Source organism: Drosophila bipectinata, chromosome 3R (genome assembly GCF_030179905.1).
Source record: "Drosophila bipectinata strain 14024-0381.07 chromosome 3R, DbipHiC1v2, whole genome shotgun sequence".
NCBI classification, from domain to species: Eukaryota; Metazoa; Arthropoda; class Insecta; order Diptera; family Drosophilidae; genus Drosophila; species Drosophila bipectinata.
In genome coordinates this window covers 24,746,660-24,773,859 of record NC_091739.1, presented here as the reverse complement: position 1 = coordinate 24,773,859, position 27,200 = coordinate 24,746,660, and the positions used below count along the sequence as shown (strand labels likewise).

General features: G+C 41.5%; 1 protein-coding gene across 2 annotated transcripts in view; it reads left to right on the top strand.

Moving 5' to 3' along the window:
* Window positions 1-27,200, top strand: part of nAChRalpha1 (nicotinic acetylcholine receptor alpha1) — a 57,920-nt gene that overhangs the window by 21,551 nt on the left and 9,169 nt on the right. The window contains exons 1-4 of one of the 2 annotated variants that reach the window (XM_070280880.1): window positions 3,203-3,221; window positions 16,841-17,050; window positions 21,584-21,628; window positions 23,649-23,758. In XM_070280880.1, the coding sequence (XP_070136981.1) occupies window positions 16,859-17,050; window positions 21,584-21,628; window positions 23,649-23,758 (347 nt within the window). In that variant the 5' untranslated portion in view covers window positions 3,203-3,221; window positions 16,841-16,858. Of the gene's footprint in view, window positions 1-3,202; window positions 3,222-16,840; window positions 17,051-21,583; window positions 21,629-23,648; window positions 23,759-27,200 lie in introns of those variants that run through there. The other variant, XM_017236093.3, reaches the window with a different exon arrangement.

Below are 27,200 nucleotides of genomic sequence, written 5' to 3'. Positions count from 1 at the left end.
TTTTTGTGTATTTGTGCGTAAAAGCCTTATAAATAAGTTATACACGTGGCTGGCGGGAGGGAAATGGGAACAGGAACTTCAACTGGCCCTGGAACTGTATTGTCATCCAAAGGGAAATGGCCGACGACCGGAGTCTTTAAACCCATAATTCAGCTATAATTTTACAGAGCTTAACTCTTTAGGCCAGAAGAGGGTAATACAAAAAGTATGCCATTTTCATTTCGTTTCTTTATGAAGAGCATAAATTTGGGCAAAGAATCCTTGGCATAAATTCGATTCCTTGCCTGAGTTTCCTTCCTAGACTTTTTTCCTAGATGAGCCCGCAAGCACTTCAAAGTCATCGCCATTGTGCTAACAACATCAACACCAATCCGCACACATACTTGCTGGCGTTTTTTATTATTTGTTGCTCTGACAATTTTCGCTCCAGGCTTCGCTGCCATTATGGCCAAGTGTGAAATGGCAAAAATCGAAAGAAAAACGGTTGTAATAAAAGCAAAAGTCATGCGGTTAAAGCGAAAACTTTTTGTCCCCAAACTCACACGGCCACCTCACACGTCCACAGAATACTACGGTCTACGGTCTATGCCGGACTTGTTCTAGCCCCGATCTCATTTATTATTTACAATATTTTTTTTTCACTCGCATGCGTTTATTCTATCGGTTTTTGCGGCTCGAGTTTCAGCCGAGAGAGATTTCTGGAATGAATGGGCGCATTCATTTGAGATTCCTGCTTTGCATGGAAATTGAAAATTACTGGTTGAAAACAGATCCCACTCGGTGACACTCGACATTTGGGTGATGGGTGGCTGGTGGTCTTAAAAGAGAAAAGAACAAAAAAATTCCTCAAGTGAAATTCATTTAAGGGGAGACTGCGGCTTAGCGCATTCTTAGAGTAGAATTTACACCCATCCAGTCAGAGGACGGTATTTGAAGTGGGCAATTAGCAGTCAGGCAGCTAGCTTTTGCCATATTGATTTGCAATTAAGAGCAGTGAAGCCTTGTAAAAAATATATCCATAAGGGTATTTATTTTATGCGGGGGCGAATTGCGAGTTGCAAGGATGAATGCAGCGCAGGGAAGCTCTTTTTTGTGCAATCCAACTTAATGATGCGCGAACTATTAAGCGTATTAAAAGCGATTTTGGCCTTTTACCTTTTTGGTGTCGACAAACCAGCCAAGTCCGCCCCTCGAATCAACTCACAACCCTTGCAGCAAGGGCCAAAGGTAAAAAAGTGCCGCACGCAGCACGAACATTTATTACCTTTGACACGAGCCATTAAATAATTTAACGGGCTACGCGGTAGACGGCACAAAAAAAGCAGAAAAGAAATTCAGGATGGCTGACACCGCTCGCTGATGACACCTGGCACACGTGAGTGTTAACCGGAAATTAAATTAATATTTTTTCCTAACTACTTATAAAGCTTTTAGTACAAGGCATTGTGCCTGGAGTGTTGAGTTTTCGGCGGTGGGGCGTAATCGAATTGTAGTCTCAGACGTCGGGGTCTGGGGATAAGCAATTGAATTACGCTAGAAGAGGCGGCTAAAATTGAAATTTAATTTAAAATACATCAAGCGGGCATTAGGACCGACTAGCAGCAGCCTGCTGGCAGCTGGCTAAATGAACTTGCGGGCCTGGCCAGAACCGCCCGGAACGGGCTAAAAGGAGACAGGCTGTGGCAAAGACAAACAGCAAATGAAAATAAGAAATAAACAAAAAACGAAACGAAACGCACTCTTACATACCCACACACGCAGGCAAACAAACCGAGGAGAAACAGAGAAAGAGAAGTTGACATATGACATTTAATTTAGTGTCTTTGGTATGTTGCCTTCTCCTGGCACAATGCCAAAAGCATTTGCTCGCATTCATTAATTTTCATTTTCGCAAAAAGAAAATACAAGAAGCCGAAGCCGAAGCTGGCAATGGTGGAGGCTCAAAGGACGAGGGTCCTACGAACCCCGAATACCCTGCGCTGGGTTAAAACACCCATGTGCTGCTCATTATCCTCTGCCCAGTAAAATGAACAATTTTCCGTTTTTTAACATTGCCGTTTTGGCCAGAAATTCAAGACTAAGCTGCCGAAAGAGAAACGCGAAAAAAGATGCCAGTGTTTGAGTTGAGTGGCAGTTTTTTGCGCTGCTGGCATTGTCGACGTCATTATGTCGGGCTTGAGGTTTTTTTTTGCCCTTTTCCGTTTTTTGGGTTTTTTTTGTGTTTTGCCCCAACCCTGGCGAGTGCAGTCGCTGGCTAATAAAATATTTTATGCTGGGTTTATCTTCCATATCAAAAGCATGAGTTTTGCAGCTGCGACAACACAAAAAGCCGGGCCCACCGACAACGCATTATTAACAGTCCACTCCCCCCACCAACCGTATACACCTCGCAGGATCAGATCCACCCATCAACCCGCCACTCCAGCAGCAAGGGCGGCAGGAACATAAACAAAAACCAAGCACCGAAAGTACAACAAAAAAATATACCCAAAGTCACAGACACACTCACACCCGCATTAGAATTTATGAGAGAAAGCAACAGCCCCAAAGGGACTACACTGAAAGAATTGTATAATGATCACCTACATTTCAGGTGGCAGAGATTATCTTTATTTAATGGGCTATTAAAATAATAAAATATTAAAATAATAAAATTATAAAACATAAGTTGTTATCTCTGCATGAATTATTAATAAATTATCAAAAATGTAAACTTAGTTAGCCTTCTTCTTATGGAAAAATCACTTAAAAGCAATATTCAAAACATAGTTTCCTCTGTGTAATTGTAGTTGAATTTACTTTTTATGGAAACCACTAGCTAATTCAGAACTGGTTTTTGGTAAAGTACAGCTCGGTCAGACACTTTACGCAGTGATAATAGAACCACATGCGGTTCCACATGTGGAAAGTGGAAACTTCTCACCTTTTTTTGTTGGCCAACTACTGAATAGGTGACACAAACGTGTTTCCAGCTTGTGACAGCTGCCAGCTGTTTTTCGCTCGCCTTTCGGCCATCAGCTTTCCATTTCCTCGAATGTCAAAACCATGTTCCTAGAAAACGAGAAACTTTCAATTAAATCCCTATCCATAAGCTGGCTTTAATATTACTCGTATTAGGCTTTGTTCGTCGCCTTGGTTCCTAAGATTGACTTCATGGCCTATTGTGTGGGGATAATATTCTGAACAGTTGTATTAATAATCTCTTAAGAGCATCAGAAAGTGTATGTTGTTGTTTGGCCGACACATAGAACAATGATTTGGCTTTGCTCTTGTTTAGAGCTGTAGGCCAGCATCTTGTAATTATTAAGATTTTGCTAATTGAATATTGTATCTGTTTACTTTCAGGTGAGTTGACAAATATACGATGCGTTGGTTCATTTGGGTAATTGGAGCTTTAAAGTATGTAAAAGGCTTTAATTTATGTTTTGTACCCCCTACCTATAACTACCAGCTCAAGTGATGAAATTTCCATAGTCGAGGAGATTGAAAATATTTCAGCTTTTAAATTTCCCTGTCAAGCTCAGTGCTGGCACTCATATTTATTTATATATATTTCAGGCTCAGGTTATGGGCTGAGAGCTCTTTCACCTGCGACAGGCGCCCAGGGAGCTATGTGGCAGGCACAGATAAACAATCACGGGGGCAACCCGGTCTGAGCATCCTGAAATCCTGTAACTGATGCTAAGGATGCTGGAAAAGCCAGTGCCATTGCATCGTTTTATCCATCAATTTTATACCTTTTACAATTTGTTTTTCCCCCTTTATGTCTCTGACTCTTTTATCTGGCTCTGGTTCTCTTCTGGCCATATTGCCTGCCTGCTTCCACTACAAAATAGCAATTGTATTAAGCGCTCGACGCTGTGGGGAGACGGTAGACGGTGGTCGGGAAGGAAGAAACGAGGAGACACATTGTAGCTGCCATATAGACACATCAAGTAATTGAATGCACTTGCGACACGCGGCAGGAGACAAAGGGCAGATATCGGCTAGGGGGCGCCAGGAGCGGGGCGTGTCTCAGCTGGATGCCGCTGCTTTGATTTTGAGCTCGTTCAATGCTATTAGCGCAAGTAAACTATGGATGTATGGGTAACTGATGGTGTGGGGCAGATAATTCCTGGAAGTGCTGCTGAGGGAAAAGTTTAAGGGAAAATGATTAGTTAATAAGCGAGTTTCTGCTTCTGATTGGTTTTGAGATTCAAATAGAATGTTTGATGGCTTCAGAAAATAAGGGTTAGGCACAGATAACTATTCAATATAAGAGTTAATGTTAAATAAATAAAAAAAATATATAAAATAAACGTATTTAAAATCTTTATTTTCATTTTTGAAATTTTTTTTTCCCCTGACTGAAAATCTTTTGGAAATTACCACAAATCCCCCACATTAATTGAAGCGAATCCATCTGCCGGAACAGCTCAGCGCCCCGTCAGTCTGCTTATAGTCCTTCCTGTGTGCGAGTCCTGGCATTGTCTCTGAGTCTCGGATCGTCGAGTATTTGCTCAAGTGCTCTGTGACCGTGTGTGGGGGTTTGTGTGAATGTAGGACCCAGTGAGTGAGAGTTCTGTGTCAATAGTTGGCATACATAGAAGGCATTTGATTGTATACGACAGGGACGCGCAGATGGCAGGGGTAAGTCATCGTCTACTTTGCATAGAATTGAAATTTGAAATTGGAAATTGAAAATCGCTTTGCCAACTGCGCCGTCGATAACGTACTTATATAATGGGATGTAGATGGAGAGGCGGATGCGGATGAGAACTCTGTCTGTGCGTCTGGATGGATGGGAGGCTGATTGACAATGCATTGGATTTGCATTAAATAATCGAACTACGCGCCTCTGTTGCTTTTTAGCCATTAAGTTGAGTAAATATGCTTGAATCTATCCAACGAATGAATCCATGCTACACCCCGGGCTCAAATCACATTCGAATCCGAATCTGCAACGATTTCGGCATAGGCAAGGCCCATCAATTTATCAAATTGGCTTTCGTCAGAGTTATACAACAATTTAGTTTCCCTTTTGATGAAGCCAAGAGCTTTTTGAGTTTGGAAGCGAGTTTTCCCGACTGCTGGCTAAATCGATTTTCTACCGCTTTTGTTGCCAACTATGTACCCTTTATTTACGGAAAAATTTGATGTATTTTTCTATTTGCAAACTATGGTAGGGATTTCAACCGAACATGTTGGCTTTTCAAGCTCCTCTTGGAATCAAGAACAAACATTGCACTGTTTTTTCTATCCTAACTCCATTTAACTATTTGGTATTCGTGTTTGGAGTGAATTTAAGCCACAGTACGACCTTTTCCAACGACCTGTTAGTAGGAGGCATATCCCACATCCCAGTTGCAGTTGCATCACAAAACCCAATCCAATTCGAGTGGCTGCAGTTTATGCTGTTTGAGTTTTGGTTTTCGTTTTCATTTTCATTCTGCTCGTTGGGTGCATTTATTTTTCCCAGCCAGCAGCAACCAGCTACCAGAAAGCATCTACCAGCTCTCAGCTATGCATACACCATGAGTATTGTATTTGAATAATTCATGCGTGCCAATGCATAAGTCAGACCAAGACCTAGTATTTTCAAACAAACGAAACGGATGCAGACATTACAGGGAAAGAAATTTTGGATGGTTTAAATGAAGGCTAAGATGTAAGATATACACACATATAACGAAAGGATTCATACTAATAATAATATGATGAGTTAGTTTGTTCTAAAGCTATAAAAAATGTGGCATGAACACATATTTTTTGGCATTTCAAATTAAATATACATTTTTGAAAAATACATTTGCTTCAAATGAATAATAAAATATAAATAATATTCAAATAACAATTTTAACCACTAGAAACTCCTTTTATTTCAAATATTTTATTTAAAGAGAATTCGTTGTGGTCGTGATGGAATTTATTATTTTTAAAAATTCATTCAAGTGTACTCTTGGCTTTGCTTGCATGTTTTCTATTTTATTCGAATGGCAACCTCTCAGTGGGGACATGTGATTATGTAAGTACTCTGGCCCAATCAGCTTCGATCCGACTGTAAACAGCTTTAGGGCGACCACACTACCAGCTGAATCAATAAAGCTCTCACTTCAGTGAACCGGGCCTGCGGCGAAAAACCGATTTGACGCCCGGAGTAAAAAGTAACGACACTGACAACTAAAACAGCAATCGATCTTTCCTTTAATTGGAATTGCATTGTACGCCAGGCGATGCGCGTTGTCAGTTAAATGCTAATGAATTTTTAATTCATTTCACTTTTTCGTCCTCGAAACAGAATTGTATTTAAAATACCACAAGGACAGCGAATGCCCATATAATAATAACCCGAGTGGTTCCGCGCAAATGTATATTCGTGCAAATTCGACAGGATTAATTAGCTGTCATTTGTTCATTTATTGATTGTTTCGCTCATTTCCTACCTATGAATGGCGAGAGCTATGGTCAAACATTAATCAAGCGCCAAACTTTCATACCCGATATCGGAGCTAATTAAATAACAATGAAGTGGGAGCGGAAACATCTGTTTTACAATATCAATTTTGCAAATAATGAGCGCCAAAAAATCGCATACATCAATCAATCAATCAATCAATTGAACATTGCGAAACTCGGCACATTATTAGTCAAAGCACCCAAACCTAGCACATAAATCAAGAGTACGTCCTTCCTCCTAAATATATAATTGTACATAAGATTCTTATTTCCGTATATAAAGTCTTCAGTTGGTTGGGTATGTGGGGAGAAGAAATAATTTTAAGCAGACATCTGTTGTCCAAGTTTCAAATGCTGTCTTGGCCCTCTTACAGATAAATTTGCAATCGCTTCTGGTGGCCTGTCAGAACGTTTGATTTAAATTTATGACTATGTTTTGTCCAGAGCATGCGGCGCAACAAAAAATGTCTCAAAGGAGTCTTTGAACTAGAGGATATCCTACAAGGAATAAATATTAAATTTTATATGCATTTTTTAGTTTTTAGTGTTTTTATAGAAGATATGTTATAAAAACCCGTCTTACTTAAAAATTACCCTTATAGTATCATAAATAATAATTTGACCCTAGAATCGAAATACCCGTTTTTTAGTAATGGATATAATATCCCCAGTTAGCCTTTTTTGTTCCGATAGAATCGCTATCTTATTGCCAGCAGCCCGAAGATGAATTATGGCGCTGCAGTTCGGGCTTTCTGTTCGTGTGAAGATAGAAAATGGTTCCTGGGCAAAGGTTAAGTGAATCGACTAGTGGAATTTAATTTTAAACGGTGTACACTGTACAGACTTTGGGGAGATAACTTTTTTTATGAATTGCCTGGCATTTTCTATGCCATTAAAGGGGAGGCGGCCATCTTGAGGGAGGCAGCCATTTGCTAAGTGTGTCAACTTCCGCTGCAGCTTGGAAAATAGAGAAAATACGGTGTTAGTGTCCCAGAAGCCAGAAGCAGTGGCGATAATCAATAAAACCGACGGCTGGCGGCGTGCACTTTTTACCACAGTTTATGTTAAACTATTAACAGGATACTCGGCATCCGTAATGAAGCAGCTGCCGCCGTAGTCCTTCGTCATCGTCCCCGTCGTCCTCGTGGCACAAAAAGCGGGTCGCAGCAAACAGAGAAGCTATGGAAAACAGCTGCATTGTTCGTCCTATAAGACAGAGGGAGAAGAGAATATACTAGGAAGAGAGGGAGAACAAGAGACATTGGTGCAATGTCCTGGCCCAGTGTGGTGGAAAATCGACACTCAATATTAGCACCGTTTATGAGCTATGAACGAGTTACGACTACCAACCGCATTTCCTCCCTGTCTCCATGCCGCAATCTCTGACCCACTTGCAGCAGAGAGTTTACTTTGTTGATACTTTAAAATTTTTTTGTTTCCGCATCCGGAGCAGACAAAAATATGTGACCATAAACCCAGCGCATTAATCATACTCAACAGTAAATCCTCGGCTCCTTTGCCGCGAAGCTTCCTCCTTGGACCACGACTACATTAATTAACTCATAAATCTTTTGTGCATATCGAATGACAGAAATTGGCTGAGGGCCACATACAGCCTTCCCGGTCAATGCCCTCGCCCTCACATATAACCAATTATTTCTGCTCAAATCACTCGAAATATGTGATGTACGAGTGGCCGGTAGTAGAAGGAGTCCATTTGATTAATGTAGCCGCAGCTCTGATGTATTGACAGGCCTTGGCAGCTGTCGGCATTGTTTTTCCTCGGCAGTTTCATCTCCGTGTTTCTATCTCTCTATCTATCAAAATGGGTAAAAGTCATTTCAACAGCCGGTTATGCTTTGTTTCCTCCGAGTGCTGAAAATCGAACTGGGACTATCAATTTGTTCCTGACACTGCCTGAAAGATGGTGGGAGTTGTTGAAATTTATGAATTTTCCCTGGGTATTGGTAGATTCTTATTGAAGATTAAAGAGCCAAGTGCTTATTTAAGGGGCCATAAATTAAAAACGATCAATTGATATTTTCTTAAATAATGTCTGTTTTTTATAAGTACAATTTCTTACTATTGCTTAAATTAAAAATAGAAACAAAATTTTCAAATAAAGAAACGCATTTGTGCGATAAGTCTTTTTGAACAGGTTTCTTTACTCTGAATTCTTTGTTTTTCATTTCTAAAAAAATATTCCTTTAATTAAAAGTTTACTGCATTTAAAATAAATTGTTTTGAGATTCCCTTCTATAACGTTACCTTTTTCAAAAGAAAGGAAAATACTTCAGCAAGCAAAAAATATGTTAATGTTCTTTGCAATTTCCAGCAGTGTATCTGCTTCCCATTTGCCTGAATAGATGGCAGTACGAGCAGAGTGGGCGTGTTCCCAATTTGTCTGCGGATGCCACTGCTGGCTGTAAAATGGCGTGTGTCTTGATTTTATGGCGTGTCGAGTTGCCCGGCGTGTCGCATCATCGCCCTCGCCATCAGCACTTGCAGTTTGTGCATTATTTGTATGCATTAAAGATAAACACCAGTACAAGTGGCGTGCAGGTGAACATTAAATTGTCGACCCTCCTCTCCCCCGCTACTGTTAACTGCTAACTGCTGACTGCTTTCCACCCCTCCCCCGGAGTTTCTGGCCGTCACATTTGGCCTGGCCTCCACCGGCGCGGCGGTTGTTGCGGTAAATGCGACATCAAATGCGGAAGAACGCTAATAGCAGGACTGGGAGGGGGCAACTGCTTGCGGCTTTCCATTGTTAGGCAGCCAACTAGTGGGCGTGGCACGTGGTATATAGAGTACTTATCATGATGATTATAATCAGAAGGCAGCCAGCAGAAAGCAAAGAGCATGAAAGCAAAAGCAGGAGCGGGGCCACTTGGTGCTTGTAATGTTGTTTGTTGTTGCTGCCGGCACTTTACGACGGCTTGCTGCACATCAAAGGCGCCGCGTAATGAGCAGCACACGCTCAGCGCCACACCCTCGAAGGTGCCCGCTCGCCACCCATTTCGAAACTAGCCACCCACTAACGGCACCCACCACCCTCACCATTTCCATCCGCCGGCATGTCCTGTCGTCTGCTAGCGCAAATTGACTTTGTCTGTGTGTTTTTGACACCTGCGGCAATTCGTTTTCATGCCCCACCCGCCGCCACCACACTCTGCCCTACGACATCCCACACCATACCATCTCCTAGCTAGCTTTCGCATCAAAGATAATTTGAAGCGAACGCGAAACTAGTTCACGGGTAGCTGTGGGGGAATGCCGAGGTGGCAACCTACATATTTGCCAGTTCGCAGGCAGCCAGTTCGCAGGTTTTCGGGGCGTGGCACTCCCTGCATCTCTATTTGCTTTTTGGCATGCTGTTTCATAGCCGCAAGTCGCAACATTCTTCAACCTACAAGCAGTTTCAGTTTCTCTGATGGTAACGGAAAGTATGCCACGAATTTTAGTTGCGTGCATAAAACTATTTCTCATGAAGAGCTCACAGGACATGGAAGCGGGCGAGGAACCCGTCCTTGCCGAGCCACAGCAGTTTTAGGATAACGCATTTATTTTAGTTATTTTGGTACCAATTTGTTCTTAAACCTTTCTCTGATTTTCTCTCCCGAGTCTTCAAGAACCATACTACAGAAATTCTGGAAACTTTATTCCAATTCAAACTTTATATTTTATTCCTCAGAAAAACTGATTTCTCTTAAATCTGACAGGACATTAAATCTTGGCTCTGCACTTTGCCCAAAATACTATTTTGCATAATGCTGCGTAACAAGTTGGCATTATGCTAAGGACGTCATCTCTGAATATTAGCATTAGCCGTGACATTTTCAGTTCCTTTCTGACTTCTAGGGCCGATTCATGTTTTCGTAATTCGTTTATTAAATTAACACCTTGGGCTATTTATGCATACATCTTGTTGTGATCCAGTCGCCTGTTGTTTTGATGTACTAGCAGCTCAAGGTGTCGGTTGTCTTGTCGTGCCGTGTCGTCTGGCTGGTCTCTTGCTCTTTCTTATGTAAATGACATCGCATAAACATAATTAACTCGGCCCGGCCTACGTGGCGTATGGAACTTTTTGATGGCCAAATAAAAGCGCTTGAAGAGCTTTAGCTTAAGGCCAACTTTGGCCATAAAGCCGCGTGGCTCAGCAGCCACATGGCCACAATAAGAGAACTGAAAATCCACCACCTGCGTCACGAACAACACTACCTACACTTATAAGTATTGTATTGTAGTTTTGTAAGTTTTCCTTAAAAGAAATGGAGGCGGTCTGGTTGGGGAAAAGCAACAGTTTGGCATTTGTATGAATGCCCTGGGGGAGTGCAGTTTATTGATAAGCAGAAGGGATAATGCAAGTGTCAGTGCTTGAGTGCATGGCTTTCAAAGTGGAGTCAACGGGCCATAAGTGAGATGCATTTCGAAGCACAATCCATATCCATATCCCATTGTGTCTGCCCTATCCAGCTGAGCTGTCATTGCTGCCGATTGTCCTGATAGTTTCAGCTGCTTTGTTGCTGCTCCTGCCGCTCCTCGTGTCACTTCGGCGTTTAAAGCTCAATTGGGTTTAAGTGGGTACGCAATTGTATGCTTCTGTGTTGCTGCTGCTTCAGTTGTTGCGAATTCCCTGCTGCCGACCTCAAGGTCCTGCATTTTGTGTGGTTTCAAGCCAAATTAGCCGCAGCAATATACTGCTCTTGGCGCTGACAGATGGGGCGTACTCCCGAGTCGGACACATCGTGTGTTAAGTAATTGGCAGAATAAGTCAGCTCCCCCTTGCGGATGGATTGCATCTATTAGTGAGTACATCGCTTTAAAAGCGGACCAAGCGCATCTTTTTGGTAATCAAAGTAAAAGGCTTTGGTGGAGTAACCAGATGCATCTCACCATTTCATTAAATTAATGAAAACACATTTCGATGATTAGTGGAACACATTTTGGAGACTCTCTGTAAAGTATACCTTAAAAATTAGCAAGTTCTATCTGAAATGCTCGTTGATATCTGATACTCGTTAGTGAACATTAAATTGTACAGTTTATTCAGAGCACCCATAAATACCAGGAAAATATCCCTGTTAACACCGCTGCTGATGATGTGGAAGTTGCAGTTTCCGCTTCCCCGGCAACAGCAATTCACCTGGGCCGGAACAGCAACCCTTTTGCATAGCACTTAGAGCAAGTTACGACTACCATTCCATATTCCATTCTGCGCATCCTGGTGCTCCTGCTCCGCCTAAATAGTCCGTTGAGTGCAGAAGGCAATAAATGCTAATATTTTATTTAAAACGCTGATGCTGAAAATAAGTGCATTCTCCACACACACGCTCCCAAGGCACACACACACTCACCCGCACACCCCTTTTCGAACTTGTGGGGAAGCTTTTAAGGCGAAGCCAGTGGAAAAATTAGCTTTGTCTGTGTCGTGTCTTGTATTTGGCAGTATGTGTGTGAAAGCTCGAAGCACTTCAAATTAAATATTGCGCATCCGCCACGTTGTACGGGCACATACATACTCGTGCCGTCTCCCATATTTGCACATCATTTGCGTTTCTAAAGTGATTGTGGCATCGTAGAGGGTAAGCCTCTTTTCATGCCCTAACTTTTTACACTCTTTCAATTTTCATTCCCTTGCTGAGCTAATACTCAGATGTTTCAGCTCATTTGCAACCCTTTGGATCGCACACACGGCCATTCATCTGGCTCTAAAAATTGTTATTTATTCAAAAATAATTTTCAAATGTTTTGCATATTTCTAAGCGTTTTGGCCCGCATATTCATAGTCGAAGTTGTTGCCTGCCACGCCCCTTTCATCTGATATTTCCCTTTTCGCATTTCACGAATCAAGAATCTAATAAAACTTTTCCAGCTACCTGACTTTCGGGCCATACCAACAACAGCCATACATCTGCTTATTTGCTTATCATATGCAAATTTTCATGTTTCAAGTTGAAGTTTACTTTTTTCACAAAAAAAAAAACGAAGGGAAAACGAAAAAAAGACACACTCACCCACAGGTATGTGTATATAGTATATAGTACGGGCAACCCAAGAATGTTTAACAAGCAACCTGAGGGCGCTCATGAGCAAAAGTTCAAATAACAAAATTTCTGCTTTTACTTTTACCCGAAAAAAAGTCTACTAAAAAATATAAAAAAGATTGTGCCAGGTATTTTGGAGCACCTTCAACCAGATTATGGGTATGTAAGTGTGTGTATCTGTGTGTGCGTACCTTTGATTATACAACTCACTATCTCTCCCCGTTCTGGGGTACAGCGTTCCCTTGCTTCTTTCCTTTCCCTATTCGATTTGTGTGCTGTGCCCTTTGGCTATGTACTCGACAAAAGCTACACAGCTACTACACCGATGGCTGCTGTATTTGGCCAGGAAATTACTCGGTAACATCTACAAATTATGCATGCATCAAGATTTTCCACATAATTCTCAGGGAAATTTGCATAATTCCCCAAAAATGCACTCAGCCAGACAGTCCGGCAGCTAATAACAGGGCAATCGTTGCAAGGACAGACCATCAGCAATTATGTGAAATGAATTTGTAGTTTGTATAAATTAAGCTGCTTCAATTCACCAGGACTGCGCACTGAGAACTGAAAACAGAGCAGTTGATTCACGTGCAATTGGGGGCTAAGGATTAAGTGCGATGGTCTCGCTGTGCGCTTTGTGCGTGTTCCCCTTTTGACGCCCTTTTCGAAGTGAAATTCAATTACCATGGGTGCTGGGACAAAAGCAATTACAACAACAATGCCGAAAATGGCAGCTGCCCTTGTGGCCATGTTAATATATCAGCCCAAAAAGGAATGCAACCAGCAAAATGAAAAAGTGAGAAAAAAGCCAGACCGAAAGTAACAAAGAAGTGTGTTAAAGGCTGTCCGGAGTGCGGAGTGTGGAGTGTGGCGCATGCAAAACAAATAACACGGAAATGAAAAACGAACTCAACTGGAAAATTGCAAGGGTGCCGCAGCCCATGCCCCAGCCCCGAACATATACCACTTACATACACATACTCCCACACACACACACACCCACAAAAAGGCAAGCGGAAGTTGACTCGCCAGCCATGTTGCCGTCGACGCCGTTTCCGCCAGAACTTCACTTCGTTATTGTTGTTGCCGTTGATGCTTCTGCCGTGGCTGCCTTTGCTGCTACTGCTACTGCGGTTGCTCTGCCCAGCTCTGCCTACTAAAAAATTTACTGGCGCTTAAAAATGCCAAACAAAAAGGCAATAAAAGGCGGGGTAAGCGGGTATCCTGCAGCTACAGAAGGAAACCAAACTCGAAAAGAATACAAGCGGGGTGGTGGCAACAAAAAAACGTGGAAAAGGCAACTACAAGTAAGCACACGAAAGACGAGCACAGAAATGACATAAAATATTTACCACGCTGAAAGACATTTTCATTTGTGGCACAACAACAGCAGTAGCAGCAGCAACAGCAACAGTAACAGCAAGCCGCAGCTCATTACGAACAAATTGACGGCCAGCTAACAAATAGTTTCTCTTTCAATATTTGCTGCAATTTCGTTGGCTGCACTCAAACAAGGAGGAAACCCAAAAAAAAATGAGAAGAAAAAATCAAAAACAAAATGAAACGGATACACTAAAATCCTCCCCTTAGAGCTCAGCTTTTCCAGGGACCCTCCGAAACGTTTACGAGTGTTTTTAATGCCGCATTTTGGCTGCTTCTGCTTCAGTTTCAGCTTCTACTGTTGCTGTTGCTGTTGCAGTTGCTGGGGAAGTGATTGAAATTATAGCCGCCGTTGGACACGTCGAGTGCATTCAATGCCCGTCTCATTCTCTTTACGGCCATAGAGCTGGTCAGTTATTTTTGATACTTATTATTTTTATGCTACCCACTACCAATGCCCTGTCCCCGCTTTCTTTTATACTTTCCTGCAGACCAACAAGTGTTAATAAAATAGAAGAAAGCAGCCAGCGAGGAGACACTGAAGCAGTGTGTTTGTTCGGTGCTGTATTACGGTCGAGTCGAGTGTATATCTTTATATACATCTGGCAATTACATAACAATTTGTCCTGCTATATCTGTGACTGGGTTGCCTGGGTGGGGTCGTATCATATTGCTGCTGCTGCAACTAATCGTGCTCGTAGTCAACTTTCAACCCTGCTTAAGCACCCAGTGATTATTTCCTACTCAGAATCAAGTTCATTCCACCAAAAAAAACGCTTTCTCGCTGTCCGACCCCTCTCGGATTGAAATTTAAATTGTTTCCAGCAGTCAATGTCAGTTTTTTGGCTTCATTATGCTGCCAACTCCGAAAGCATTTCATTCCGGAATGGCCCCAACAAATAATCAAATGGAAATGGAACATTTGTGTAATTAAAATGGCGGCTGGCATTTTTAGTTTTCCTAAAACTTTTTCCGTCCGGAAAAAAAAGGACCTCGTTGAGCAGCTGAATTCCATGGGCGAAGTTTTTCAGTTTACATTTTTCATTAATGGCAGTGCGAGCTATTTTTGGGGGCAGGACACGTCATCGTCTGGTTTTTATGGTGAGCAGTATCCAAACAAAAAGTTCACAAAATGTATATAGTATATATATTTATATGTATATGGATATGTATATTAATAAATAGTCAGCAAATAATATTGCGCATACGCAGCGTTGACATCCGCAGCAAGCCAAATTGTGGCCAGACATGAGTGCGTGTATGTGGTGAGCTTTGGGCAAGGAGAGAGGGCAGGCAAAATGTGGCAGAGGGAAGTATAAATAATAAATAAATATAAATGGTCATATGGAAATGAAAATGAAATAATCTGCCAACTAAGAGGCGCATAAATAGCCCTCGAAATGACATTCATTTTCGTTGTCGTTGTTTATGTCGGCCATTTTCGTTGTTCGCCATTTGTTGTTTGCTATTTGTTGCTGTCGCCGACGTTGTTGTTGTCGCCCTGTCGCCATTTTCTGTATGTGTCATGTTGCTCTTGCCGTTATTATTATTATTTCTTTCCTCGCCATATATGAGCACAAATTTTTTGCTTTGTTTTGCGGTCACTGACACGTGTTTTGTGCTAAATTATGCAGACGTCGGAATTTGATTTGATTTATTTCGAGGCAGAATAAGAGACGAATTTTTATCAAATCAATGCACAAATTACAAACCATTTACACACGAAATTAGCATAATTAATTTAGCCGCTCCACAAAAACCATCAAATTGATAAATGTAATTGGCCCTACATTTCCCTTACCCCGTACTTGTGCCTTCTACATATGTACACCTCATATTACGGAAAACTTTCCCCTCCCAGCGACTGACACGGAAAATCTTTTGCACAAAACTTTCCACGAACCCGACAAAATAAATGAAAAACGAATCCGTGGCGCTGAAGACAGCAAAGTTTCGAGCTTACAGTTTTTGAGTTAAAAGTTTTAGGTTACAGTTTGGTGCTGCTTTCGTTAGGATTGAATATCTTGAGTCGGCATAAAACCACTTGGCCAAGTGGCTGTTTGAGTTGGCCAAGAAGAGTGAAGCTCATCCTGGTCAAGAACTATATGTGTATACAAATTTATTCCCACTCTGTGTGAACGGATTTGTTTTTGGCCCACAAAGTTGTCATTGCCATTGACATATCTCTGTTTCTGTTTAAATTGGAATTTTTGAAGAAATAAACAATTTGGAAATAGCCAACATGCGGATATCGCAATGGCTGGCCAATTACGGAAGTCAACGGACCAATATTTATTTGCAAATATTTTTCAAAATTTTTGGACATTTTTCTGCTGTGTGTGCACTTTCCGTAATTGGCCAAGAAGGGTGGTCCAAGAAGGAGTCTGAGTTGATTATGATTGCTTGTTTGTGCTTAATGTAGCTGCACTCGACAGCACTTGAGCATGTCACTCACAATAAAGCTGGGATTTTTGTGCATAAAATGCAGAGACGCATATTGAAAGGGTAGTTCGAGGACACCAGACACTGTCCTTCAGCAATTGGAGAATAACAAAAATGTTAAGCGCATGTGGATATGGCAGGGCATGGCAGCCAGAAGACGCAGGATACGGAAAAAGGCTTCAGCGCACACATGTGCATGTTTGGTCTGGTGTCTTGAGTGTTTGAGCCAAAGATTAAATGGTGTTTATGGCTGCACGCTGCTGCACAAAAGGGAACAAAGCTCTAAGACTTTTGACACTTTGCAAAATTTACGACGACACGCCCCCACCCAAACTACACGTCCACCCTAAACGACCCACCCAACCCATCCAGACCTAGAGCTCCGCTTCCGGTCTGTTTCACTTGCACAATTGCAGTGCAAACTTTTTATGTTTTATGTTGAAATAATGCTAATGCAAGCACAACTGAAGCCGCTGTGCCAGAAGACACTATCCGAAACTTATTTCCATATTTATTTGTCTGTGCTCTTTCAGGGTTGGACCTGGCCTAAGATGGGTAGCGTGCTATTCGCAGCTGTATTCATAGCATTACACTTTGCCACCGGCGGCCTGGCCAACCCAGACGCGAAGCGCCTCTACGACGACCTGCTGAGCAACTACAATCGCCTCATCCGACCCGTGGGCAACAACTCAGACCGCCTGACCGTCAAGATGGGTCTACGGCTCTCCCAGCTGATCGATGTGGTAAGTACATAATTTTCTACTAATATAGTTTTTAAAATATACAAATATTAGTTACGATATAATAGTATAGAAGTACCTTAAAAAAGCGTTGAAGTATGAGGTATTAAGTTCTTCACCTTTATCTTCCATTCTTTGATTATAAATCATAAAATAAGATTGATTATTTCTTTACCCTAGAACCTAAAACCGATTACACCATTCCTACAGCCTATACTGAGTTATGAATAAAATTAATGATTAAAATTGGATTGCTGACCAAGCCCCCTGTGATCCCTGAAAATGCCAGTTCAAATCACTTGCAAACTCGATTAAATTTGTTGCTAACGATGCCGTCAAGCTGAGCCGACTCATCCATTTGTTTGACAAGTGTGTCCCCAGCCCCCGTTTCGGTTTCTGTTTCTGTTTCCGAGCTTATCGAATGACAATCATAACAGATTAATTCGCGAAAGCCCAGCGATGCCGGTAAGCAGGCAGTGGAATTTGTTAAAGCCACAGCAAACAGTCGGCGTGCAATTAATAACTGTTTACCCGGCGATTAAAAAGCCAGGCAACTAATCCACTCCCGCTGCCCCGCCGCCGCTTCATTGTCTCGATGGTTGTTTGCATAATAAATCAATGGCTGGCCTCAGTTTATTGTTTTCTTGATTAACTAGGCAATCTCAAAATTAAGCAACACCACCGACAGCCTACCTACCTACATACATATATCAATAAAGTGGTGGGGGAGCTTAAATTGCAGCTCATGCCAGGCCAGACCAGGCCAGGCAAATGGTGCACAATCTTCTGCTCGGTTTGGCTGCACATGACAGCCGGAAATGGGAAACCGGCTAACAGTTACGTGCTGTTGGCCACACAGTAGCCGGACTTCTTCGCTCCCTTCGCTTCGAAAAATTGTATGCTCTGCTCTTTGCTTTCTGCTCCTGCTCCATGCTGCTGCATTTTTGGCTTCGTATTTTTTCGTGTTTCTATTCTTTTGATTTTTTTTTCTACTTTTCTGGCTGTTATAAATCACGCGCTAAGCACCAAGACCACTAAAGGGCATGCCTGGCCGGAGCAGCAGTCAGCGGCAGGAACAGTCATACCAATGCACATTGGACCAACATGGCAGTGATTTGGCAAAAAAAGGGGTTCAGATTAATCTAAAAGGAATTTAGACATCAACTTAGAGTTAGCCAAATGACATTGCTAATAATTGTGAATTTTTGAACAGAATTAATTTTTAATATAAATACAAATTATTTGCTAAGCTTTATCTGGAAACCCGGGTTTGTTCCACTTAAATCGATATGTAAACGCATTTATCTGGATTATTTAAATCCATGTAATCTGTAAGAGATATTTAATTTGGCTTCATTCCACTGTGGACTGGCATTCGGGCATCTGGCATAAGGTGCTTATATCGAAATTGCTTTTCTGTGTATGTGAGCTCGTGCACACAGGAATATCACACAGCCGCCCTGTGTGCGCTTGACTGCTGGCTGGCTTGAAATATTCGCAGAATTTCTTTTATTGCAATAGTCCACTGGTAGTCAACGTTTTTTTTTATTGTGTCCAGACCCTGCTTCCTTGGTATCCTTCTCACTTTCTTTGTAGTGAGTGTATGTTGCTGTGGGACACACGTGTTGCCTGCTTTTCCTTATTGGCATACAATTGCTTGTAAATTCTCCACACAGAAATCAGTGCTTGTAGTTTTTTTATTTCCTTTTTTTTTGTTGCCCTGGAAATTGCAATCAACTGTCAGAGACGGAACAGGAACAGGAACAACAAAGCAGCAATGCGTTTTGGCTGTAGAATTTGTAATTTGCAATTTTCCATTTGCTTGCTCTTTGGCTCAGAATTTCGTCCTTCAGATCCATGTTGAGTATGTACCTTTGGCTTATTAGTTGCATAACTACTGCCCGTCCAGGTGACATATGTATATTTCGGTAGCCCCTTAGCTTGTGTATGGTATCCTTAGTCTTGTGTTGTTTGGTCTGTGAGGCAGGCTCTCGTTTTGCCACCAACCGGCATTCAAATGGCCAATGTTGCACATTTGCGAGCCAGTTAATTGCATGCCTGCCCATAAATTTCAAATATTATTGGGAAATTGAAACTGCAACTGGAATTGCGTTCTGCATTTCACTAATATGGAGCCATTGTAAGCTGCCAGTTTGTAGGCTCAGGCTGCAATCAAGCTGCACAATATTAACTTTTCACTTGCCAAAGGCTATCTAAAAGGAAATAGCTTACAGAATCTTACGAATGTTTCTTCTAAATACTAATATACATTAGGAACAAAATTGATATTTAAACGAAGAGCAATCAGACCCCTGATTTCACCATTTGAAGTAATTCAAAAACCATAAAGTTGGCCATCTTATAAGTTGTCTTTGATATTTCACCTTGGCTGCCATTTACCTTGCAAATATTCTCCCTTTGCTAATTTTTCAAATTAGGTCCTGGGCATTTTTGCAATGCAGGAAATGCTCTCAAATTAATTTACTGCTCATTCAGCTTACACCGCCTTTCAAATGCGGCTGCACACACTTTTTTGTATGCCGAGTGAAATGCCTTTTGCAAAGTTTATTTACGGCACACAGGAAATTCGATTTAAATTTGTAAACAAGCCCAGTCAGGCAAGTCATGGACACGGCCCAGGCCAGCTCCAGACTGGATATAAACACCGAACACACAATCCACAGAGATGCAAATCCAGTTGCAGGATGCTTCCTTAAAGCACCCGGCTTAAGCAATTTAAATGCTGTATATCCGGCATTCCCAGTTGGGTCCTGCAGTCGCTCTACACACCTCATCCTGCCGCAATGAGGGCGAATAAGCGAAACGTGCAACAAGAATAACAACATCAATTATAGTCCAAGGTGTGATCTGACCGAGATTTTCTTCGGTGAATATGGTTTTCCTGTGAACCAATTTTTGTGTTTCTTTTCAGCCAAGAACATTTGGATTTAGTCAATTTTAAGTGTTAATAGTTGTCTATTAATAATCCCACTAAAATATAAAGCAAATGAGTAATAAATTATTTTAAATAAATATTCAAAATAACCATAACAAAATATGAAATATAAAAAAAATATTCAAGTGTAAATACCCAGCTACTGGTTGCAACGGATGTCCCACATAAAACACAAAGGATACGCGCAAAGCCTCGCCCCGGCTCCTCCGGATTTGGCCGCTTCTAAGCGCCTCGAACATTTTATATCTTCCTTATGGGGTCCTCATCGCCTTCGTTGTCATTGTGCCCGGCCCTTGGCTTTGTCGTTTTATTGCCGGTTTTCCGCGGCGCCCTCGCCTAATGACCTTTCCACGGTCTGAGATACCGCTGGGATGAGATGGCCCGCAGAAGGGCTAAGAGCCCATGAGCGGGTGATTAGTTAGGGGGCATCCGCTCGCTGCGTGGCTGGGAAAATCTATTAACACTGCGTGCCTCGACATATTGCCGGGGCCCTCTTCGCTGAGGCTTCTCTGAGGTTTCTCCCCCACGCGAAGAGAAATGCGAAGAACGCGTTACGGCGCATCATTATCATTCTGTCGTTAATTACATTTTTCAGTGCTTAAGTGATTTATTCCGCAATTTTATCGTTTTCTAATTTTTTCTATTGAGCGCCCCGCATTTAATGAGTTTAGCCCGACGCGTAAATAAATATGAGAGACTGCAGGAAGACGGCACAGAAGCAGTAGCGCCTACATAAGTAATGAGAGCTTTCCCGCAACGACGCGCGATATATCTCAGAGGGTCTGAACAGCTTCTTTTCCCAAGGATAATTAGAGCACTTGCTTTGCCTAGGATGTGCTTCAATTATTTATATGGTAGTCCGGAGTCCGGACGGAAAAAGATTGAAACTGCCTGCGAAAAAGTCTCTCAGGCAGTGAAAAATTAATTAAACCGAATGAGGGGATGTGCAATTTTTAATCAAATAATTGCAGTTCCTGGAAAAATTTACCTTAGCATTTCGTTTTATTTTAGGGGACACTTTGCAGCTCCCTCCTCGGGAAATTTGCATTCGATTAGCGGATTACCGCAATGGTTACTTAAGCTTAACGATATTTTTAGCTGTTTTTAAGTCCTGTTAGCTCCCCCGTGCGAAAAACATAGTTAGAGAACGAGGGAGGGAAAATGAATACAAAGAGGTTATCCGCCAGCAGCACATAAATTGATTAAAACTGAATGCTTTTGGAGGACTGCAACTCACTTCAGCTGAAACCGACTCTACTCGTCCCATTTTATTCTCCCCCTTAGCAGAGCACTTTAAAATAGATTTGTTAGGCGACTCGGGGCAGCAATGGTGGGAAAATATCCAAGGATCCGAGCTCAGTTCACTAAAATAATATTCAGCCGGCGCAGCGATTTCGATTTGATGGCCACTGCCACTCAATGCTGGAGCTGTCGGGCATGCCACACCCCTTGAAAAAATGCCACTCCTCTTCTCTTTTTACCACTAGAGCTGCACTTGGCCAAGAGTGCTAAATTTAAGCAAACTCCTGTTCTCAATTGGATTTAACGAATATTTCAATTTTTATCTCGTATATTTGCAGAATCTGAAGAATCAAATTATGACAACCAATGTCTGGGTGGAGCAGGTAAGTCTGAACATTTCAAACGCCAACTATATACTATATATGCACTATACATCCCGGGCCGGCCTTCCCGACTGTAATTTGGCTTTTGAGGAACATGAATTTGCCATTTGCATGCCGTCGAATGCAGAATAAATTTTGCCATCCAATTGCGACGCGCTCGCATTATGCCTAACTTCAAACTTGGCCAAGTGGCTCTGGCTCTGACTCTGACTCTATGGCTAAAACTCCTGCCATTTCCTATATCCCAGCAATGCCAGAACCACTCCTCACCACCCAACATGTCCATTGGCTTTTCACTAATGCGGCCAACAGCAGTTGGCCAAAAAGCAAAAAACTCGAAAACACAAAGAAAAAAAACACAAGAGGAATATCAATTGGTCCGAAATCCGAATTTTATCCCAACTGCTGTTAGACCCTCGCAGTTTCATCCCAGGAAAGGGATGACGGGGCACCGGAGGCTTTAAAGTTTTCGGGCTTTGCATAAAACATGCACCCAAATTCCTCGCTCGCAAATTGCAGTCAATAGTGTGCGGGGCTTATCCAAAGTATTTGGTTTGACAATTCACTAAACCCGAAAACAATAATAAAAGCAGAATCCGAAATCATATATAAATTATGCATTCCCAGAATAATTTGCGCCATTGTGTTTGGCAACCGCACCTGTGTTTGTTTTGGCCAAATTCGAATGTACATTTGGACCTCATTATAAAAATTCGTTGTTAAAATGGTCAAAATCAAAATTTTAGAATTTTATTGATTGTTTATTTAATGTTTTTTTCATGCCACTTTTGTCAGTTTTATGTAGTTTATATTTCTATTAAAATTTCTAAAAATAAATGGAAAAAATTAAGTTTTAATGTGACTTTTTCAAATTGTGTCAACAGGCCATAAATAACCGGCTTTAATGGTTTTGCCTTGTCACTTGTTTTGCTGCCACGCCCATTTATGACACAAACAGGCCGTGGTCTGTCAATAAAGTCACAAACGCTTGCGCACGTAACCCCATAAATGTTCGAGTTCGAATGTATTTATTCAACGCATTTGCCTATCGGCACGTGCATGGTCATGCATTTAAGCAATCAAATTTGCATTACCCACTCAACACACACCCTAGACACCCCTATACATAACTTCCCCGTCGCGAATATTTGCAACTCACCTAATTTATGATTAACAAATCGGTGCTATCAGCTAAGATGCAGATTAATAGCAGACATTTCAGAGAAGATGATTTATTCATCTGCTTATAGTTTTTTCGAAAAAAAATATACTTAACGCACTATAAATGCTGATACTCATGTAATCACGGTTAAAACAAGTTTTCGTGTGTAAGTCGGATCAATATTAAAGCGTTTGAGCATCCAGCCAGCACCTCAATTATATTTGCAATTATCGGGAATTTCATGCTTGGTCAGCACGAAAGCGTGTCCGAGAAAAGCCCGGGCAGGCCCAACTCACATAATCCCCAGTGTGATGGCTCCCACTCGGTTTGGTCGAATAAATGTATGTATATATGGAAAGTGGCAATCAACATAATTACAGTTATATGTATAAGCAATAAAAAAACAAGTCACGATGGTATTAATGTGTCAGGATTTAAGGATACCCTTGACTTATTCAAGTTGAAACTTTAAGTCCCAATTTGAGTGGAAATCATTTTATAAGCAAAGTTTATAATTTTTGTATACATTGTAGAATACTTTGAATTTCCCACAAACCCATACTCCCTTCAGACAACAATTTTAATGGGCATCTCCACAACGACACAATTGTATTATGAAAATGTAATTTAATGCCAACAGCTTAGCAACCAATGAGTTAATGCATAATTAATGAAATTGAAATGCAGCGATACAAGAGTTAAACGCCCAGAACCACAAATGAATAATTCACTGAGTAGTGTCCCAGCATTTTCTAATTTTGTATTTTTATCATTATGTTTCTATTATTTATGACATTTATTATCAATGCTTTAATATTTCTATCCTCTCACTATAATTGTAAAATTTTGCAATTTCAGGAATGGAATGACTACAAATTGAAATGGAATCCCGATGACTATGGCGGCGTGGACACGTTGCACGTTCCCTCCGAGCATATATGGTTGCCGGATATTGTGCTCTATAACAAGTAAGTGTTGAACTAATTTTCACATTGGTCCTAGCCGGTGGCTAGGCCGAGTCCTTGGAGGCCTAGCTCCCAAATTCCTGCCCTGGAGCCACTTGCCATTTGCATAATTGCCCCGAATAGGCGGCGGTATAAATCAAAGCCAAACTGTTTCTCCACTCGGCCATTTATCAGGCGATGATTAACGTATTTTTATTTCAATGTAACTTGAGCCTGCGGTTTGCTTTTCGGAGCACGCTGGGGACCGGCTTATGTCTCGAGTTGGTTTTAGTCCTGTTCTCAAATTGAACGCCTTATTTGGCTCCGCTTGGTATAATTATTATTATCTGCCTTGCATCCTATTTGGTTTCTGGAGAAGAGCCAATTAGGCGACTGTACACTGAAACAATTGGAGCGTTTGAATGAGATCGTGTGGAAAATTTGATTGATATTAACAAGAATTTCAGTGGAAGTTGAATAAGCACAGAGATGGCAGTCAACATTATTTCATTTCATTTATTAGCTGCTTTGTCAAGTCTTAAAAAAATAAAATAAAAAATTCTATTCAACTATATTATTTTAAGACAGTAAATTTCCCCTATCCTTAGACTTGTATCCATAATATATTTTCACTTTATTTTGGTTATATACTTACCACTGTCCAGTTTCAGCTTGGTTGCCGAGACACTTGACTTTGTCGAATTGCCAAGCTGGCTGGCGAGCTCTTTTCTTCCTTTCGAATGGCCAGGACATCGGTCAGGATATCTTGGTCATAGCTGGCGCTGTTGTTCTTGTTGTTTCGGTTGCTGTTTCTGTTTCACTGGCAGATCGGCTTACGCGCTTTATGGGCCCTTTATGTATGTCGATGGGTGGGGCAAAATGGCGAAGATACGTATTACGTACTTTTTTTGTATTTTATTCTACTGGCTTGGCTAAGGCAACTATACGCATAGCATACTTTTTGGGGTGTTTCGCTGGCAGTGTCATAAAAAGTCGTAATTTATTGCTTGGAAAAAGCTTAAATTTCATTTGCCAGCAACGACAAAGCCTTTGTCCCTATAGCTGTGAGTAACTATGGCAACTTCTTCTCTTCCAAGCACACAGAACGGCATCGGACATCTAAAGAAATATACTAATGGTTTACCTTATTTTTTTTATTGCTTAAATCTCCAATTCATTAAATATTTTATAAAATATCCTTTTTTTAAATACATATTTTTTTTGTTCATAATATTATGACATATAATTAAAAAGTAATAGACTAGTTGAAGTCTTACTAGTCTTATTTTTTTGTTTTTTATATTTCTCTCAGTGTATGGCTTCCTATTTGAACACTCCGAGTGTTATATGACCGGCTTTGGTCGTTGAGTCGTTTTTTAAACTGCAAATAATTTGTACACACCATAATGAAGCCATGCTCTGTTGCCGCCGCCCGCAATCGCATAAAATTGAACTTGAAGTGTCCTTTGTGCCAGGAACTTAATTGTGCTTTGCTTTCCGGCTGCCAATCCGAATGGCCTGGCCAAAGTCCATTTAATTTAGTGGCTAGTTGAGGTGATTTCTTACGGCCCTTTTTATGGCATTCCACCCGTAGAATCTCGGCACAAATCTGTACCGAATTCATAAAAATTAAATGAATGATAGTCGAATGTTTATCTTGTCGGCTTTTAATGTTTCCACAAGGATATTAAACGTAAGTCCAATGTCAATATCAATTTCTTTCAGTTGTGCTCTTAGCTTGATTTGTTTACACTTCTGGGAGGAGCCGGCTCAACTCCTTTGATCCTTGAAGCAAACATTCCCCGGCAAGCGGCAACAGAAATTTATACAAAAATTAAGTACCAAGCTGCAGCAAAATGCAACGTATTGCAGGATACAAAAGCGAGAAAAAAACGCAGCTCTGCGTTGCTTGCACTCGTTTGTTGTAATTTTAAATGCAAATACATGTGCGGCAGCTGGAGGAAAAACGCGTTTATTGTCACACGATGCACACAGTGCAACACATCAACACAGCAACAAGGACGATGGCAATCTATTTTACGATGCAACTTTTTTCCTCCTGCCACTATGGTAAATGGGGACGCGCCGGGATGCCCCCTCGCCGTGGCCATTTGTATGCAATGAAAAATGTTTAATTGTCTGCTAAACGCGAAATGGCAACAAAATAAATAGTTGGCCAGGCTCTGGGGCCGGGCTTTTGTAAATGGCCCAAATTTGTGCCAGCTACCACCACAAATACCTGCGTGCGTGAGGCACTTAAACCGCATACGCAAACACACACAGACGGATGGGCCGAAACATTCCAACACTCAGGGCCGAAATTTTGGCCCACAAAAGAATTTGAAACAAGCGTCAAAAGTTGTAATTTATTGCGAGCGTTCTGGTATTGCCGCGTGTTTTTGTAATTGTTTGCGGCAATGCATTGGCCAAAGAACTATTGCTACTACAGCGTATTGCAACATTTTGGTAAAATTTTGTTAATGTTTAATTGCAATTATCCCTGCATTTGTTCTGCACTCAACTCGAACAGAGCGCCAGTAGCCTCCTGGGAGCTGGCCTAATTATCTGCCCGTATGTGAGCTCATCAAACGCGCATACAACCGGCAGACGTGACTGCCGAACGTCTCGGCGACACAGCAGCATCTCCTCAGATTCCCACTCGGCTCACTGTTTGTATTTGTGAAAGCCGCTTAATTCCAGCAATTAATTTTCATGTTGATCCAAGAAATTAAAATCTCACTCGACTGCTCAAGACCAGCTTCGGTTTTGGTCTATGCCACCCAAACCCCAAAGCCAGCTTATTCTGGCCGCACTTGGCGGTTTATGCGATTGGTTATGATTTTGGTTAACTGGCATTATACATGAGTTTATTCTTGGCTATTTAGCTCGCGTTTTCTTTAGTTATAACAGTTATTTGTCTAGACTCTGGAAGGAGAGGAAAGTGGGACGATATTTATTTTATTTTCATTATTTTTCCTAGAGCTTAGTCATAGTCTGTTCTCTTGTTAAATTTCAATCAAATACTTCTCATAAAAGCCGTTTAAAACAGATGTATGGCTTTACCCGTATACCACATTCGGTCGAAAAAACAATTTTTGCTAAATCCGAGGACACACTCGCTTTCACCAAACTTGTGAGGGTGAGTGGCCAAAACGCATTACCATTTTGAGATGCCATATTAGCCGAATGCCATAAATCTCTGCCTAAGCATTAGACCCCCCATTACCACTCTGGTTCCCACACACTCTGGTACTCCCTCCCTGCACTCACCATACTATTCCCAGCAGAGAGTGCTCTGCTTGCCTTTGTTTTCTTTAATTAAATGAATGTTGTTGACAACTTTATTATCAGCTGAACTTTTGCGAAGCCTGTGCTTCGACCAAGCGCCACGCCCACTCCGCATAGCCCATCGGCCCAACACCCACCCACACCGTAGCAGAAGCAGGAGCCACAGCCACTTTAATTC